General features: G+C 42.4%; 1 protein-coding gene across 1 annotated transcript in view; it reads right to left on the minus strand.

Moving 5' to 3' along the window:
- ERBB4 (erb-b2 receptor tyrosine kinase 4) overlaps positions 1-20,448 on the minus strand; it is a gene marked incomplete at both ends in the record, with an annotated part of 599,510 nt that overhangs the window by 276,665 nt on the left and 302,397 nt on the right. Inside the window, one exon of the mRNA XM_080632110.1 lies at positions 7,404-7,590. Within this exon, the coding sequence (XP_080488236.1) occupies positions 7,404-7,590 (187 nt within the window). The remainder of the gene's footprint in view (positions 1-7,403; positions 7,591-20,448) is intronic.

Consider the following 20,448-nt stretch of genomic DNA (forward strand, 5'->3'; position numbering starts at 1 on the left):
CTGGTCCCTCTGCCCCACCAGTGCACACAGCTCACATCACTGCTGTGGGTGGGCAGACAGCACCCACCACCCGTGAGGCAGCTGAAGAAGGCATCGTGCTCAGTAGCCTGCCTGTTCCTAGGGAGTGCTGATGGGTTACATCGCCTGTGTAACACAAGACTCTAATTATCTTACAAAAGCACCTAATTCCTTGTCAGCTGTAGCCTGTCAGAAGGAAATAAGAAAATCAATAAATTCAGAGGACTGTAGAGAAAAAGAGGTGAAAAAAAGCAAAGAAAGAAAAAAAACCACACTGAAATGAACACTTTTTTCATTCATCAAACCTGAAGAAGATTACTACTGGAGTAGCAAGCCTACTACCTAGTCAAGACCAGAACTTGGCGTGGGCTGTACAGTCCAACTCTTTCTTTTCCAAGCAGGTGGGGAGCTGGGTTATATTTTTTCAGCAGTGCTGTTGCTATGAACTGTGCCATTTCTTCCTGACTGGAATGCTGATTGCATTTTGCTTGAAGTATAGTGTAGCTGAACACAGATCTGTCTGCCAAAGTTGGATGTTTTGAAATGCCACCCATTCCTGACCTGTGTGATTGAAATGGAGGGATTACTGTGTTCAGATGTTTAAGCATGTGGCTAGAGAAATCCCTGTGCTGCTAAAGCTCTCGATTCACTGAAGTCAGGCAAAGCTACTCGCTCCATTACTGGAAGGCTTCAGTATTACTGGATTTATCTTGATTGCCCGAATTTCTAAAGAGCTAAAGGGTGTTTCACACCTCCAGAACATGGAGGATTTTTTTACTTCATAATTGAAAAATGTACAGATAGACAGAACTACTGCAGAGAGGCAGAAAGCAGAAACTGCCAAGAATGACTGGCATTATTATCTTACATGCCATTATCAGGTGACACTGGTAACGTAAGTGGATGTATTTTATAATGACATTTAAACTAACATTTGTCACTGTTAAAAGCTGAATTCCACATCACATCAGATTCTCTAATTAAAGTAGGCAAGCATTATTGGCTCTGTTGTAGAAGCGGTGATTCACAACAGAAAGCAGCAGAGGCGTAGGTTCCCACAGGGCTATGAAGGATTTCCTGTATCTACTCTAAACCCTAGTGCTTCCTCCCAGTCCAGTACCCTTCTTTACCCAGCAACCACATAACTATGACCCTGAAAGCCCAGAACAACACGCTTCTGTTTGCAGAGACCACAGTTAGACAGGAGCAATCTGCTGTGTCCACCTTGCTGGGCTACTTTGCCTAAGCACAGCGCCCACGTGGTGCAGTTAACACTGTTTCTAACGCAAGCTAGGCTTGATGCTAGCTCAAGGATCCCTGTACCGAGCTCCGCTGCGTGGTGTGGACATGCCCTGAGTCAGCTGTCATTAGCTGGTATCAATCCTGACAGAGAACCCTGAACACAACATCTGTAAAGGGCTTAAGTGGGAGTTAGGCACTAGTTAACTTATAAATTAGAGCATGAATTAAATTATCCACTGAAGAAAGTAAAGGGCAATTTAAATTTCAGTTCATTATGAAGTCAAAGCAAGGAAGACACTTTACACCAGCTGAGGATTTGGCTTAGTTTCTCCTCCCTGTGATTTTAAGCCCTGCTCTGTTGCAGGAGAGGATGTGCAACATGAAATTATCCTGCTGCACGACACTGGAGACTTACATCAAACATTCTACATAGTACTTCCAATAAACTGTTTCAGACCTTTTGCAATCCACTATATACATTGCATAGTTTATGTGAAAATACTGGGGTCAAGGGGACACCAGCAAACAACTTTACGTGGGATCCTCTGAATTTCCAGTTAAAGACATTTACCAATATATCATTAGTATGAGCAGCTTTTTTGTTTAATTCCTTGCCATCATCATTCCAAACAAGGCTGCACTTTTCTAACTCTAGAGACAGAACTGAAAATAGTAAAATGCCCTGAAACTAGGAAAACTGAGTGTAAAGTGTTGATCACTAAGTTGCAAAGAATTGTAGACACTAGTTAGACCATTTAGCATAATAAAAGCATATCCAAATCTTTCAGAGAGACTGGGTAAAATTCTTACTGCAATGTAAAAAACAATGTCCCATTCATGTTACTGAACATAATAAACTCATATTATTAATCTCACTGGGCTCAAAATCAGTATCTATTTCTGGCTGCATACAATATACCTATTTGCCTTGAAAACACCTGTGAGCAACTTTCTGCTAGCTGGAGGCAGTTGCTCCTCAGGTTGCAGGTCCCTTATCTGGGATTCCACTGGGCCAAGTCTGCAGAGGTAAACTGAGGAGTGCCTGGCAGCATTCCCAGGCACTGATGCCAACTGGCAGAGAGCAGCCTGAATCCATGCTAGTAACTGTCCCCGTGCTCAGCACAGGGTGGCTGTATACCAGCTGCCAGCAGAGATCAGCCTCTGGACTCTCCTGGCTGTCAAATCACGCCTGTGAATGTCCGAGGGGAGCAGTAGCTAGAATAGGGTAATACTGTTTTCCAGGACATAGTCTCACTGTCCTGGGGGAGAGGAAACAGCCACGCTCATTTCATTTATGAGCATGGGGGCAGCCACAGCCTTGACTTTTCTCTCCATAGAGACGAGGTGAGCAAGGGGAACCCATGGCACTGTGCCCCCGAGGTCTATGCCACCACACAGATGAGCCCTCCTTTCCCAAGGGAAGCACGGCCATGCTGGAGGTATTCCTTCCTTTTCCTCTACCCACTGGCCAGTCAGCAAAGCTGTGCTGGGATACAAATGCCCCTGTGGCCAGTACAGCTCTGAGGATATAGGAAAAGGAGCACTCCTGGGTAGTTACAGAGCTACTGCAGCTTCCTCTCCAGGGCAGCCAACAGCAGCAGCCCTGCACGCAGAGGGGACCAGGGGGATGCTTTACAGAAATCTCTCATTCCTGCATGTATCCTAGCAACACCTCTCCGAGGTTAGAGATGCAACGGCTTTGCCACCTGTTGCATAGGAAGCCTGAGGCAAGTTACATATTGCTTTCTTCCGAGCTCGTCCCACTAGTATGAAGCCACAGCAATAAAGGAACACAACACAATGGGCACAGGCTGGCTTCCTCTGCTCAGGCTGGATGCCACACACAGGTATTCACAGCTCTGTAAACACATCAGCAATGTGCATGCGGGCCAAGGAAAGGTCCTGCTGACAGAGGCTGAGGGCTTTGTGATCAAGGCAATAAAAAGGGGGTGTCCTTAATCCCTGCTTAATTTGCAGTCACACAGTGCTGAAGGAGCTCGGGTCCTGGGCAGGTATCTAAATAAGATCTCCAGAAGGGTTGTAGGTCCAAAATGTGCACAGTGAACAAAACTGAAAGAAAATTCAACCCCTCCTATGCCCTCCCCTTCAACTTCATTGAGCTGCAATATAATTATGGTGAATGATACACCACCACAAAAACCCCAAACAAGAGACTGGCTGAGAGGTTGAAAAGGTTGTCACCTTTTCCATACAAGATGACGTTCTTCTCCCATCACCCCTTGAGAGTTTTTATTTCCTCGAGGGGGGAAAGGATATTGAAAATGTTCTAGAAATTATCACAGAATTTAAAAATTCTGGTTTACGGAAGAATTAAAAAGAATTGAATCACAATTTTAAAAAATAAAACACATGACAAACACCTGTAGGAGGGGAAATGGCCAATGGATCACCTTTTACACCCAGTGAAGATGGTCCTTTTTCTATCATTCTCCTCCCCATCAAATTTGATTTCTTTTCTTTGGCTATCACTGAACAAATCCCTTCAGCTACAATATTAATTGTGACTTGAACCTCATTTTGTCTTAATTTACCATGTATCTGCATTCCTGCAAAACAAGCAAATAAGAAACTATGGATTTTTTCTGGTTTTTTTTTTTGTGCTACTGATCACTAATCACTAATAACTAATCACTGCTGAGTCAATTTTATTCTAATATAGTAATGGCATTCAGGGATTGCACAGACACATGCAGGGAAGCCTCTGTCCTCAAGGCCAATAGGGAAGATGAGGTTATCACTGCTCAAAGATACATCATTTGCTGTAGATCTCTCTCATTCATCTTCACTCAGAGGAAAATATGGGATACTTCATAAGTGGTTTTGGCACTTGTGAGTTATCCCTCTTTCCTCACTCATGAAGATAAATGCCATAATGAAATGCAGCCATCAGGTATTCTCTGTATTTGGAGTACTCAAAGTGTGAACAACGATTATACCTTTTCATTGGATAAGTTAAGGTTGACTGCCTGGCTACCTGGGGAGGACAGGAATGATTTGCACTAGCTCATAGGCAATGAATGGAAGAAGATGGCATACCTTCTCCCTCAGCATCAGTTATTCTGCTAAACCCAGGCTGAACAATACGTTCAGTATGTCAAACCTGCCTTTTCACTTTCAGGCTACTTGGCAGCTGAATCTGCAAACTGATGTAAGTCCAGCTGAGACGGCAGCAGCCATTTCATTAGCTCAATGTCTGTTTGGTTTTGACGCTTTTGTGGAACCATTAAGTGCATTTCTCTAACAGGGGAGAAAAGGAGCTTTTTCCGGTAAGATTTATTGCAAGTGTCACGAGTCTTAGGACGTGGTCCTAGCTTGTGCTACACAAACAGAAACTCTCCTTCAGGCTGACAGACATCAGGAGTGAGAACTGAATCATGTTTCCTGTGTGAGATAAAACTTACTGCCTTCATAGTTGTCACTTCTTTTTATAGTGTACGGGAGGAAATTCAAGCATTCAAAGTTACATTTAAATATGAAAACATGACAGACATATCTGGCAATAAAACACAGCTGGTAGCAACACAGTGTAAATAATGCAATGGTACTGCACAGGAGGCCGAAACCCCGTCTCTGGCTACGTCTGAGGATAACCTGCAGGTGACAGCAGCTTCCTCATTTATTTAACAGAGGGAGTAGAGTTTGTATTTGTATACTGCACAGTACTGGGCAGAAATACCCTCAGGAACCAATCGTCCAGCACTGCACAAATAACAGAACTTCCCAAAACGTCTGTGAACAAGGCAAAAGCCCTAGAAAGACAGTTCTTCATACACAAGGCAAGAATTAGGTTCATATTTTACTCAAGTGCAACACATGCACCATTCAGCGTCCATCTCCTGATATCTGCAGTGGATTTGAAGGATGCAAACTCAGAGGGGCTGCTACATCTTAAATTTAATAACAAACCACTGGTTGTGTCTGACGTCAATATGGAGCAGTTGGTAGACACAGGATAGGTTCAGGCACAGCTGATTTATCACAGCCGCACCACACACAAGATCACCAACTCCCATGTCCACCAGTTATTTTTATGCAGCTACTAATGCTAAAGATGTGTAAGGAAAATAAATGAAGTATTAGTATGCTCCAGGGAGAGCATTTGCAACAAGAAGCAGGTTGGGGGTTAAAATAGCCAGGTGCATCCTAACCAGTATACAAAATGGTCAAAGAACAGCTGCTGATGAGACTCGGGAGGCCCTGCACACGCTATCTAGAAAATATTAAGAGTATTTTGAAGCATGCGCTGGCTCATTTTCAGCACCCAGAAGCTATTTTAAGTGCTCAGTGGAGACAAGCTAGTGTTATTAGGGCAATTCTCTTCGAAGAGACAACAATACATTTGGAGCCAAATAATCCTATCAGAGGCCTTTGTAAACACCTAAATCAGATGAAGTGGCTGTGATGATCTCATGTTGGGGAAGATTCAGCAGCTGAGCCAAGGCAGGTTTTCTTATGACACTTGAGAAGAAAGTCAAGCTATTTGCTGGGCAGTTTTGGTGCCATGCCTATCACGTAAAAGCAGCTTCCAGAGGGAATCTCTGGAGTATGAGGAACTGCCTAGCTGTCTCAGTGAGAAAAACCTTGAACAAAAGACCACAAAATAAAGTTTTTTTACCTTTCTGAGCAGCAAATCCATAGCTAAACAAGCACTGAAAGTACAACCCTTGCCTCCTGGCAAAACAACAGCCTTAGACCCAAGAGAAAAGAGTTCCAGTCTTTCCCTGGCCTTGGCTTCACGTCACCTCTCTGTCTCAGTGTCACCCAGTTTAGTGACCTTTACAAAGCATTTTGAGACCCCCACTAAAGAAAAAGTATATGAAGAAAGAGATAATACTGATGCTATAGCTCTGTATTATGCGAAGGCATAGACAGTCACAATGAACACCCTAAATCAGAAAGATGGGAAGAAATATAGCAACAGAAGAAGAGGAAATTGGCTTATGACAGTGATAGAGAGGAGGAGTAGATAGCAAGGATTTTGAGACCTTGGAAATCACTCTGATATCAGCATGATGGTCTCAGTAAAGGAAGTTGTTAAAAGCATGACCAGAAAAGCGAGTATGATCAGAAAGAGTCAGCCAAAACTGTGTTATTTTGTAAAGTGTTTCAAGCCTCCTTTCCCCTCCTCTTTTTGAAAGCTTTGCTGCACAGCCTGGTGAGGGAACTGGAAGCACTTGCGTGCTGCTCTGAATATTGCAACACAAAAAAAGCAAAGGGTGAAGGGTGCCTAAATATAGTTCAGAAGGCTCTCACCTCTTTGTACTCTGGTTCAAACACCACATCCAGCTCAGGTCAGTGACTTTGAGTCAGCTTTTAGCCACTAGCAGAAGTAAGGCTATTCCACAATCACCAAATCATAGGGTAGAAATTATCATAACTGATGAGGAACCAGGTATAAATAAAATACTTTCAGTGAACTCCCTAAAAAGAGTTTGCAAATGCCTGCACTTTATTAAGTTACAGTCCAGTGATATTTAGCCAATTTTTAATGACCCAAACCACTGACTGCAGATTCTCAGCTGTGAGAAATGAAATGCTGATCTATCCCCCATCATGATCCAGCCCTGAGTTTGCAGATGAACATAAACCCATGGACTTGGCTTACATTTTTGTCTTAAGAAAAGAAGCACTTTCCCCACCATATATAATGCACTATTTTTGCTTAGAAAAGGAGTTCTCGACCACGCTCTTCCTGTCCCCCCTCCCCCTCCAGTGCAGCCGCAAAGGGGACACAGCAGCAAGAGCAGAGGCAGAGGGGATACTAAAGCTAAGCTAACTTGGCAGAAAACATGTAACCTGAAGCAGCACACGTGCAATAACCAAGGATCACAAGGAAACCAACATGCTTATGATAGCAAAACTAAGGAAAAAACTCATCTACTCTTTCAACAACTATTTCTGTTTCAAATACACAGCTTGGCATGACTTCCATACACAGTCTTTGATCAGCATTGCAAAAAGTACAGTTGTGAACCAAAATAAGAATGAAGTACCAACAAACCTCTCGAGCAACCAGCAACTGCCAGCCCCTCATGGTGCACAATGCAAGAGACTGAGGGGCAAAAATTCAAGCTCATTTGGGTTCTTGCAACTAATCCATCACATTTGCAAGTTTCACTTACCCGTCAAGTTCTTCAGTCCAAGTTCCCTGAGTCCAAAGTTACCATCCTTTCTGTAGTTGAGAAATATTGCCAAGGCATAGCGCTCTTCATAGAGTTTGGTCCCACGAACGATGCGCAGGTTCTCCAGAGGCAAGTACTCAAACTGATTCAAAGCCACCAAAACATAGCCCGTGACTTCTCGGATAGACTGAAATACAAGAATGAAACAAGCACATTAGAAATGGTCCATTTTGAATTGTTCTGATTTCCTCATTCAGTGGATGGTTTAGTATGATATGCTGGTACCCAATCAAAGAAAAAGAACACAAACCCAGAAAACTTTGGAAAACAGATTTCTATTTCAGCTTATTGATTTTAAGCACTTTCTTCTTTTTCAATGTAACTGAGTTTTTAGAGATACTTGTCTGAAAAGTAGAAAATAAAGGGATTCTTCCCAGTTTTCTTAAACTGTAGCAAAAACTCACACTAAAGCATTAAAGCTGCATGAAAGGATGACTTTGTACAACTCAAAGCAGAGAGCAGGTTAAAGGCCCCTACAGTACATGAGCAGAATCCAGTGGGGCAGTGGCTCAGTTCAGGGAAAACTGTCTGCAAGTAACTTTCTGTTGCACTGGGTATTTCAGTGTGAGACAGAAGGGACACAACATGGGGTAAGCGACACCTCTGGAAAAGCTCATCACTGAACAGGAATGGATGGTAAACATGGGGGATAGGTTTGGAAGAGTAAATAAAGACAAGGCACATACGTATTAACACACACTTTTGTACTTCTAAATGAAATCAGTCACTGAACATTTGCAAAGATTCAACTTCTGGTTTCCTTTGGAAGTGCTGGAACCATACGTGCTATATAACCCAGACTTCGATCAAAACCGCTATCAAAACCTTTAGCAAAATGATTGGTGCATCTTTGGGTTGTCTGAAATCTTTGTTTGCTTTAGATGAACTATTCAGTCACCCTCCTGACTGACTGCCTGGATTGTAAAGGGGAAAAACCACCCCCAAATCCAGAAACTAGAGAGCTTTTTCAAAGTACAAAAGATTAACAGAACTAAGAGGAGTTTAGAAAGAAAAAAAAAAAAAAAAAAGATTTTAAAGTATGTTCTTTTAGAAAATAAAGTTCATTTTAAAGAATTTAAATAAATGGCCTAGAAATCTGCAAACACCTTTCAACATCCACATAGAGCTCCACCATCCTCAATAGGACTTCATACAGGCTGAGGAATGCTCCTGCTCCCAGAAACTGATCCTCCATGTCGGAAAGAGTGTCACAAATACAGTTTTCAAACCTCCCCTAACTGCATGCCTGCAACAGCCTGCAACCACTGTGTACACTCATGTTTATGTGTGTACCTACATACAGGAGGCAGAAATTGACATATCGTGTGTGCTTACATGGGTGCATGTGCTTTTCTCTTCCCTTTGGCAATGTCAATATCTAAAACAATACATAGAGAAATTCTGCTTAGAGTAATGGGCACTGACTACAGGTAACATGATGGGGACACCAGTCAATATTGCAATAAACAGGTGAACATGAGCAGGCATCGAATTCAATGTGCTGTGTGTGTATCATTACTAAAGAAAAGCAACCTGGATTTGCAGCACAAAGGAGAAGCTTCTGCCTCGCTAGTTCAGCACAGTTGCCATGATTTCACGTGTTAATGTGCAAGTGCCTTTTAATTAGGTTTATAAAAGTTTATCAGATTATTAACAAGTGTGGCAGTAAATATAAGGAAGGGTTTATATGCCACAAACTCTACGCACGACTTGCCCTTCTGAAGTCAAACATCTGTACTCAGCTGAAGCTGTTGAAAAAGCTCTGGAGCTATTTCAAGACTTGCTTGGCATCTAAACAGAGCACAGCGTCATTATAGGACTTTGATGAGAACCCAGCTAGGTTGAGAAGTACGGTTCAGTAGCTCAATATTAACTGTATACCCTGGGACACTGATTCCACTATAATTAGAAGCTTTCCAGCACTTTCATGGTAGTTTTTTGCTTTCAGATCTTTCATCTTAGTCAGTTTAGTCAGGAATTTGGTTTTCATTGTACACAAAAATTTCCTTAGGCTGCCTTTTGCAGCCTCTCTTCAGAACTGAGGGACTATTAAAACTGTATTCATGGATTCAATCTCTCCACTGGTATTCCAGGGACACTGTGATTGCTCTAATTAATTTAAAGGGATGTTTAACTTGGAATTGAATTGAAAATAAAAACCCGAAAAGCAGTTCCAAAACTGCATCTGACCAAGTCCTCCCTGCCAATTTTTGTCACTTATAAAGCACGTTTTCTATTTTTAGGGTATGTCTCATTTACTGCTGAATGGCAAGTCCACCTGAAACAGCCCTAATTCAGCATGGCACATACACACACTCAGCAGCAACTTAAACTTCATTCCAAAGTTTAAAAAGAGGAGAAAAGGACAAAGTCTTCTTGCTGATAATTGTGAACTACTCCCAAAGCCCTGTACTTTGGTTCGTTGGTCTGTCAAGACTGCAACGACAAATTATGGCAAGCATTTTAACAAGCAAGAGGGTCCTTTCCAGTCCCATGGCTTTCACTGTATCACAATGCCTATTTATTTACTGGGGAAACTGCCACATTAATCCTTGCAAGAAAGAATTAGGAAAATAAACCAAAGGGATTCTAATCTAGAACACAGCAGCTTGACCGACCCAGTCTAGTGGTACCTTATATTAATTTGGGGTTGTATTTCGATTTTTCATTCAATTATGAATGAGGAAGGCAAAGCATACACATGTTTTTGCAGGATGGTGTGTTTTCTGACTGGTCCAGCTTGAAAACTCATAGTGGGAGCCCAGCAGGCAGCTCAGGTTTTAGTCACTCCTGGCCAGCACTGTCATTTTACCAGTCACTGCAAGTTTTGACATGATGCTTACTGAACACAGACACCTGCCCGCTTGGAGCTCACCCCAAGCCCTGCAGGAGTCACTGCAAAGACGCCTCTTGGCTCCCATGCAGACTCACAAATCCTCACACCAGAAGGGATCAGCCAGCCTGATCTCCTCCTCTGCAACTCATGCCACGGTTAGGCACGATTTGAACCTCTCATCCTTTGAATACACAGCTTTCCTGTTCAGGTACCCTGAACTCAGGTATCCTAATACTCTATTTGAGCTGCTTTTGCTACACCATTAATCTGCGTTCCACCAAGGAGGTGGAGTGACTTATAGCAGTGGCAGCTTTGAGGGTTACCTCCTAGTTTGATTCTCCTGCTAGGGCTGGAGGTCCTTGCAAAAATACTTTTCTCCTGAGTCCCTCAGGAAAATAAAAAGGGGAGACAATGATATAAATAATAGCATTTTGTTCCCAAAACCTACTACTGGAATGAACGAGGTAGATTAAGAGGCAACAGACTTAAACCTAAAAGCTTCTGATGGGGAAAACCAAATAAACTCTGGCAACCTGCATTCTTGATTGTTGATCACTATTACTCACCAGGACTCCTCCCAAACCCCATTACAGCATTATTTTGACTGAATTCCTGGCCAGGATGGTCTGGTTTTCCCTGTCACCTTTCCATCTCCTGAGACATGACCTGTTCTGTGAAGAGCTCACCAGCTGAGGCAGCAACGGGCTCACGCTCGCATGAAGCCGTTCATGTCCGGCAGCAGGAATGAGCACATAGATTTCAATGATGAAAAAGTGAAACTCACAGGCTCCTGTTGGGAAAGGACAATGGACACTGTTCCTCAAGCCCTCCAAGCCCATGCCTAGCCATTCAAACACTGATGAGGAGACACCTCTGAGGATACAAGAGCCAAAGGTGTCTGCTCCTCTCACTAGGCGTATTAGGTATCAGATCCTGAAGTAATAAAAGGCCTGCTTCTAGCAGGAAACAAAAAGAGTGTATGTGTAAGGGGGGAAAGCATTAATCCTTCACAAGTCTAAAGCCTCACGAGCTGCTTTAAAACCACACCAAGCCATAGGATTCAAGTCTGACATATTTACCAGTGCTCTTCACCTACATTTTTGGACAGGAGATGAGCACTCGTGCTTCACAGCTTGCTGTCCCTAAGGCTCAGCGCTGCCCTACACCCCCAAAACAGGCACAGGACCCTCTAAACCGGTCTCCCAACAGCCTCTACTGACCCAAACACAGACAATTCCTGGTTTTAAACCTAAAGCTACGTTACCTCTGCTGACATGGACCCAGCCAAGGCCTCCGTGTGCCTCCAGGTGCTGCCCTGCCTCAGTGGCTGCTGCGCCTCAGGGCACACAACATGGCGGCCGCCGCTCCCCTCATCCACCTCAGCGGGCAGAGGAACGGGCCCGACCCGACACCAGAACCAAAGGGCTCTTGTCAGAGGTTCTTTTCAGGTGGCAAGCTGTAAAAATGAGCTCCAGACAACCCTTAATCAGAACTACCATTAACTGAGCACAGGTAAAGCATTTTAAGCTCCCAACAGCAAAGTCAGAATTATGCTGTCAGCTGGCAGTAACAGGCAAGGTTGTTCCTTGCCATCTTCTATCATCCTTCTGCTCAAGTCAAACGAATCTGAGCGTAACGAAGCAAAATAACAGGGAGAACTTCATCGTTCTGCCCAGAACAACAGATCAATGAATGATTAAGAAAGCTGATGTTTCTCATAAACACTACCAAGTCTTCTTAACATCTAGCAAGGAAGGTTAGGCTGTGGCTAAGGCACCGAAGAGAGCTGTACTGGGGGGGTTTATTTCAGCTGCAGATGCAGTAGTTATCCAGTCGCTGACCCTGAGCTGGTAAAGTCCTTGCTGACCTCTTCTGATCACATATGAGTCCTTGGCATGGGAGTTGGAGCAATAGGAACCTGCTGCAGGGCCAGCTCATGCTTCTGGGACCCCCGAAAATTAATTCTCTTTTAGGTTATTTTTTCCCTTTTCCACAAAAGCTAAGTACATTTTAAGCCTGCTTTGATGTCACTTTGAAAGTGCCAATAAACACGAGCGCAGAAGAGGAGGATCAGCTGATGAATGAGTGTGTTTAATTCACGAACATTAAAAGACAAAGAATGCATATTCAGCATATTCACTTGAGAGACAAAGCCAAAAAGTCTTTGCTTCTCCAGCACTTGTTTGCAATGACACAGAGGTGCTCTGGTTCCCGGGGGAAGCCAGGGGGCTGCTCCTCAGGGAATAAAGAGAGGCAGCTACTTGGAAAAGTCTGGGGAGGGGCAGGGGTTTCCATAAGGGACGGGGTTCCCTCTCCTTCCACCACAAGGAAGGAAATAGAAAAGACAAAGAACTTAAAATTAGGTATATGTAGGGAACAGGCCAAGTGGACACTTTCCATCCCATCTGTTGCAAATACAGTAATGTCTATTTTCAGGGGATATCCATTTCACGAGGCAGCAGCAAAGCTCCTCACATGGCTCGGCTGCCAGCAGACAAGAGACATCTCCTGACTCTGATCCAAGGAGCTAGGCTGACCCTCCAATGTGAACTGTGCGCTTTGTTGCATTATATCAAATCCTTAAAAGTCTAATTTCTAGTGGTACAAAGAGGAAGATGTTTCCTAAGTGCATCATCCTTTTCTTCCTCACTCAACAAAGGTTAACATCCTGCAGCAAAGCCTTGATGAAAATAACGAATGTGAATAGTCACCACCACGTCGTCTCCTTCAGAAGCTTCTCGTGCCTCAAGTTGACTTGAACAGAGCATTACACATTTTGCTTTGTGATCAATTAAAAGCCCACATTTTTATCTGGTTACAACTGTGCAACGTCCAACTGGACAAATTTCCTTCCACTTATTATTACAGGGATGAAAAACCCCAGCCAAGATGGCACTTGCTTAACTTTAAGCTAAAGTTCTCAAAGCAGTCATAATGCCCACCTTCACAAACTGCAGCTGGGCATGTTTGTGAGTGTGTTGCTAACCTAAATCACCATCAATTCATTCTCATTATTTGTTCATACATTTTCACCCATACAATGCAATACATCTGTCACTGTCATAACTAAAACATTAGCGTTTACTGGAGAGCCACAAAGTGGCCTCTAAGCAGCTACAGCACTTGCAGTGCTAACTCTAAGGGAAATCCTAATACCCACACTGTGGATATAGCAAGCCTATTGCAATTTATGGAGCTCGATGAGCTGTTCCATGCATTGCTCATCAATGGTTATGAATTTTTGATCAACAGAGAAACTGAGATTTTCTAAGGAGTTTGGGAGATGTATTGATGGGATTCAGGCACACGGCTGTGGCCGGCTTCTCTCAAAGCCCCATCCATAACCATGAGAAATACGTGGTACAAACTGACATTTCTCATCTCTAGGAGGACAGTCCATTTAGAGACAACATCACAGCTAACACAGAGCATGCACATAAGGAATTTTTTCCACAACAAGCTCACGCCTTGTCTCCTTCCGCACTGTGCATCCTTCAGTTAACACATCTGAAATTGAGATGTTAAGCCATTCTGAGCACCAGCATTTTTTCAGCTGCGCTGTACAAGCTGCAATAAAAACCCCTCAAGTTTAAGCACACTGGTTAGTATCAGAACATAGATTGTGAGAAACATTCTTCTGGTGCCTGATCTAGAAGCAAGCCGTGCATTGTAATTAGAGTTGCCTTGAGAGCCGCAGAGAATTCATTGCCCAAAACACTGAAGTCGCAGCTTAGATTCAAATTTGTTATCAAAAGAAAGGAGGAACTTGTGGTAGTCTTTCTTTCAGTCTGCTTTAAGATGTATCAAAGAAAGAAGGATGGACTTAGATATGATTTTATTAAGAGCTGCACTTGAGGAGCCTTGCACTGCTGCATGGCTGCAGAATCGAACTGTAAGTCAGTTATTTAAAGACAGCTGGTACAAACATTAAACCATACTCTTGTCCTCACAGACATCTAAGTCTTCTTTGGTAACATGCTTACAAAACATTAATAATATCCTCAGCAGCAGATCGATGAATTGAACACAGCATTCGATTTCCCCCATTTTCAAGGAGCAGTTAAATACATCTTTTGTTAAAGTCGTTGGAAATTTGTAAGGGAAGATTTTGCTACATCATTTATAGAAACCACCGTGGGAGCTGTTGAACTAAAGCTTTGTGTTCTGAATGGTTGGTCTTTACATTTCATTACTCCAAGAGTGGGACTTTTCACAGGAGAATTAGCTGTGTAGTTATTCATTTACCGAGTTTGATGTAGGAATCACAGGGTTGCACACATGAAGCTGAGCTAACACACCTTACAGAAGGGCCTAGGGAGGGTTTGGAGGCAAAACAAATACAAGTCTAGAATCTATTAAACTGCAGATGAATGCTGAAATCTGGCACTTGGAAGGGAAGCCCCATAAATAATATGTAAGTGATGGTCATAGGCAAAACCATGGGGAGTCTTTGAAACATGTATCTTATCTCATTTTGCAAAGTACTGCTGGGAAACCACTGTGGGACATGAAAAATAGAATTATTATAGACAAAATAATAGAATAATTTGGGAACGGGAACATTAAAGAGAAATAACTTGGTAAAAGACAGGACCAAAATAAACCAGAATCTTTTGCTTTCAAATTCTGAAATAGGGTTTCTGAAGATGCAGCCAAGAATTCCTCCTGTTGACCAAGTTGGACTTAAGCTCAGGTGACAGCTTGCACCACGTGTCTATGCCTCCTTTTCAGTTAAAAATATCATCTGATTAGAGCAACTGATCAGGGTTGCATCAATATCTGAGTCTTCCCAATGTTTTCTGTCTGAAACAGAATTCCTCTGTGTATCTGCTTAGAAGTGTCTGACTTTCACGTACACAGGCTGCCAGAATGCACACAATAAATCCTAAACTGTTCACGTTGAGCATCGTTATGACCTAGACAAAGTCTCTACTCTGTAACAACCCAATCTTCACAGCTAACATCTTTCCGTCCTAAGGAAAGCTATGGATGACTACTTATTTTAGCAAGTCAATAAGAATTTTGACATTAAACTATAAGACTTGATTGGCCTTCAACATATTTGCAGAGTGGTTTCCAGGAGAGTTTATTGTATCATCTCCCAAGGGAAAACTTAAGTCATAAATTAGATTGGAAAGACTAAAATGAGAGCATTATGCTTTTACAAAAGGCTTTGCCATTTGGGCTGTTTAGTAGCAGCTACATTTTGCAGAAACTCAAAGCACATCAGCTTATAGCTGCCCAGTTACAGAATTTCCAGCTGGAGAGATTGATGCTTTTTGCTTTCTCTGCTTTTGGGAGCTTAAATCAAGTAAATCAGGGTTTCTTTCCAGGCAACATAAAATTGCACAAACTGCTACTTCATAAACCAAATAATAGCAACGCTCTGGGAGGACTTTAGGAAAGTAATAACCATGGGAAAACACATCCCCTTTTATCAATTTCCCTCAGACAGCCACAGCCTATAAGAAGCTGTGAGCACATTCAAGGGTCTTGGGATGTCTTATCAAACCGATGTCTGTAACTCCTTCCGAGAGGCAGCATGGGCCAGCAGCATGAGCACTGCACTGGGATGGCTGCACCCGCTATCAGCTTTGACATTTCTTTTCTGTACGTAGATGGTATAGCCCTCAGAGCAGAGGTGCCTTCCCAAGAAGATAAGGAGCCTTGATCCCCATTTATATGTTCACTGTACAATGCTTCACAACCATATTTACACATCCTGAGATGTCAGTGGACTGAAAGAAGTTGGTGTATTTATTTTGGAAAAACAAGATATCATCTACAAAATAAGAAAAAACCCATTCAGTTCCTCAGTGTTCCTATCTGTGATACCCTAAATCACCATGATGTTTTTGCTAGTGTCTAAGCTGAACCAAGTCTTTGGAGGCTGCTTATTTGGTCCTCCGAATCGTGAAACTGGTTGGAGAATGGCAGGGAGCCCATCCATGCCCAAGTCTCCTTCCCACAGTAAGAATATGGAAGACAAAGAGGAGGAGATGGAGGAGCAGGACCGGTGCTCATAGTCTCTCACATCTCAGAAGCATACATGGCTTCTCCAGCTTACATGCACCCAAAGAGATCAAGTGGATGAAGTTTTATGCAGGGAAGAAAAATGAGAGGTGAGAAAGGATGTCTTTCCCACAATGGTTATGAAAGGTCGAGTGTCTGGTCAGAAGTCAAATGGAAGAATACACATGACAAATACAGTGCAGGCTGCACAAGGATGTCTAGAATTACACACCATGGTAAGCAAGCTGCCTGCAAGGATCCTAGGAATGTTTTGCTTAACAGTAGAAGGAGGTTTTATGTGTTCATTTAATATATGATGAGTAACAGGCACTGTACATTAGACATTGTGATTTCTTTTTCCTAGTATGCAGCCAGGTTAGTTGGTGTGAATGACGGGAAAGTCTATAGTTAGCCAAATATATGTGTTCATTAAAATTTCTCCCCCAGCTACTATGGCAGCAATGGGAGGCCCTGGTAGGGATGACTCCCACTCCTCAGAGCAATGCAGGATGAATTAAACATCCCAGAGATCTGATACAGAGGTGGAACTGAACTGCAGGACTTCTCTACTCTTGCATTCAAACTGCAGGTGAAAGTGTCAGGTCACCCCTGAAAGCAAAAGGCTGTTTCTATTTCCAGATGCAGGAACTGACTAAATGTGTTACCCTTGCCAAATTTCAGCTAAACCTTCTCAGTCTGGGCTTTTGGTTATTTGCAAGATGCTAATAGCTGGCTGTCCAACCCTGGAAAAGCAGATCTCTTATTTCTGGAGAGCACTGCTTTCCTTTCCCAAGAAAACATACCTTCTGTTTGTTTCACATGTGCAACAACCACTCTTTAACGAGTATTTTCAATGCATTTCCTTTTGTTGGCACTCCAGGACATTTCTGCACACATAAATTACTGAATATTGGAGGAGTTGGTGACTGGTTTCATTGAAGAGGAGAATCTTCATCCAAATACCGATTTTAGCAACTCTTCTTTCTAGCTGAGTATATACAAATACATCATCTGAGCTCAGCATCACACCTACCTATTGAAACTATTTTAGCCTTTGTAAGTCTAATCTCTTCAAGAACAGAAACCCTGGAGAGATTCATTAATTGCTGGCTTTTGATTAGGTTTATTTTCATTAAGATAAAAAGTGAAGAGGCTTCTTGTAGGTTTTAAAGCTGTGGTTTTGGTTTGTTTATCTAGGAGCTGGAGAATAGCTCTGTTATTCAGGCTTTAATAGATTGTTGAAGTCTCCTTGAAGGAGAGATCCATAATTTATAAGATGGGAGCTATTAGTAAATGCATCTGATTTTCAATTCAGAGGTATTCTTTAGGAAAGACACGTAAACTCCAGATTTAGAGATTATGCAGGGTGCCACCAACCAGGAAAACAACCTCTAATCTGCAGGGACTGAACTAACCCTGAGATAAGATTTTTCTCTGCATTAATTCCACTACTTTTCTTTAAGGGGGTATGTAAAAAACCTTCTCCCACTCACTCCATTTTCTGTGTGCTTCCTGAACTGAGCGAGATGCACAATTTGATGGGAGATGGGATCTTTTATTAATCTTATCCAGCATAACCAGACACCTTAAATATACCACTGCTCCTACATGCAATTCCTGAAACAATGAACAAATGGTGGTTCCCTCAAGGCACACAAACAGCCTTTTTTTGTTTGAATTATAGGTGGGTTTGTGGTGGGGGGTGTTGGAAAAAATTCTACATGCAATTATTTCCCCTTTCCCAGGAGAAAGACAAGGAAAAAGTGGCTTGTTCTTGATATAAAGATTCTAAAATGCTTAAGAATTAAGAGTTCCTAAGAAACGGTCATTTTGTGACAGGGAAAGATAGGGCACAGGGCAAGAAATCAGAGAGGAAAGGGGAACTGCTCATCATCAGAAGTGAAGAAGGACAGACTGTGCTTCTCCTAAGACAAGGCAGATTCATTCTGGCATTATCTAATTTCTAAGTGCTTGAGTTTGCAATCTTACTGCTTTATTTTTACATCATTTTGTTCTTTTTTTAGGCAAAGCATGGCAGGAAAAGTGTAATATTCTGTACAAGATATAATTTCCTTCAATACTTATCACCAGCAAATGATTGGACAGGCAATCTTTTGCCAATGGCTTAATTAGAGGAAACCTCTATATTTAATGATGTTCCTTAATGTACTGAAGCACACACAATAGCTTGTTGAAGGAGAAAAAGTTGAGTGGTTACTGTCATAGCTAAGGATGGAAGAAAGGTTCAGTCATTAAAGTCATCACAGAAACAATGTTATTAACTATTCAGGAATAATTTCAAAGGAGTTTCCAGCTGATTGACAACGATAACATAATGCAGCAGGCTAAAAAAGGCCTTCTTTCCTCACCTGTTTTTATTAATACCCTTATTACCTTTCCCTGACAGACAGCTTTTCAAGAGCAATTGTCATACTTAATATTAAATACAATTAAGCACAGCAGACTTGGCATTATGTCTTCTGAACCCTTCAGCTGGGATGTGCCATTCAGCAGGAGCAGTCCAGCTGCCAGACCCCCAAAAGCACAACCCACTTGTGACCCTGAATGCACTGAACTGGTCCCCTGCTGCCTCCTTCACCTCACTGACCACGCTAAGGATGTATCCTCCATTGGAATGAAGGCACAAGGGCTTGAGTGGTCATCCAAAACCCAAGACCAGGTTTTAGCATATCCGGCAGAGATTTCTCATCCAGCAAGGGCCTTCTCTTCCCAAAGCTGGCAGCTGGCTTGGTAGTGGCTTTGAAAATGTGTCTATCATTCAATATCCAGGGACACAAGGAAAGAAAAGATGGCTTGAGAGAGAGAAAAGGGAGTGCTCAAGGACTCAACTACATCAGAAGGCCAGCAATGGCATTTCATGGATATTACTTACTTTACAATCTGTAAACTATACAGAAAGTGCCAGCTGCTGTGAGCTAGGACCATCAAAGGTCAGATTATCATTAAATCATTACAGGAGAGGCTGCTTTTACTTAGCATGTAATTGCTAAACCTAACCACACTCCATATAACCAATAGTAAAATGGATTATTGAAATACTCTTTTTTAACAAATAGTATCACCATTTTAATTATACCACTATTAATTTAACACTAACAAGTGCCTGAGGATTGTGGAGAATTAAGGTTTAAAGCCTCTGGGCTTTTGAAGACATTTCAGATCTGCACAACATACGTGTCTCTGTGTGTGTCTATATATGCACGTATATCTTTTATACATATTTACAAATACACATATATGCTTTTGAAAAGTGTGTGTGTGTTTGTATTCTGAAGCATTTCTTGTCTTTAGATATTTTGGGTGTCTAAAAATGCAATCCTTAGGCAGTTTCCTCCCTGAATTGCATCTTGGTGTGATCCATGGGAAAAATCCTGGCTAAAATGACAGGTTTTTCCCAGTTGAGCAAACCCAGCTCTCATTCTCACAGCACCCAGCCTGACCTTAAGGCTCAACTGGCAGGGCCAGGATCATGTTAAAGCTGCAGGCAATGCTGCCTCCAAAGATATTTTTCTGTCTGTCCAATTCTCCTCTACTTGTAGCAACCAGTGCTTTTGAGAGTCAACTGGGAAAACAGAAGATGGCAGGTTGGGGGTATTTCACTCCTGGAGATGGAGTATAAAGCCAGTAAACTCAGTGCCAGCCCCTGCCCAGTATCCACACACACACAATTTCCTAAACTACCACGTTTCCAGACGATGCAGCCAGACAACTCCTCTCTCCATATTGCTCCACAGACTGCTTACCCAATTCTTCTTCTCCTTCCTCTTTTCTCACATGGCTCTAGACAGAAGAGACACTTTAACTTCTCATAGCTCTTTATTCCCAGCTGCTCTGAACTGTATGGTCCCACTGGTTGAGGGCTCTGTCTGCCCTCGTTTCCTGACCCAGTCTTTCCAACCTGAGAACTCCCTACCAGATGCACCAAGCACGCCTTTCAGGCCTCAAAACCATCCTACTGAACTAATAAATGCATTCAGGTTTATTGAATTAATTCTGTATTTTGGTTTATTGAATAGACTTGCTTTGTAAGGATTGAGCAGGGCAGTGTAAGTCCTGATTGCTTGAAGTCAATAAACATCACTCGCAGACTTTGAATCATGTCCGTAATTGGTATTA

This window comes from Psittacula echo (assembly GCF_963264785.1).
Source record: "Psittacula echo genome assembly, chromosome: 20".
Taxonomy (NCBI): Eukaryota; Metazoa; Chordata; class Aves; order Psittaciformes; family Psittacidae; genus Psittacula; species Psittacula echo.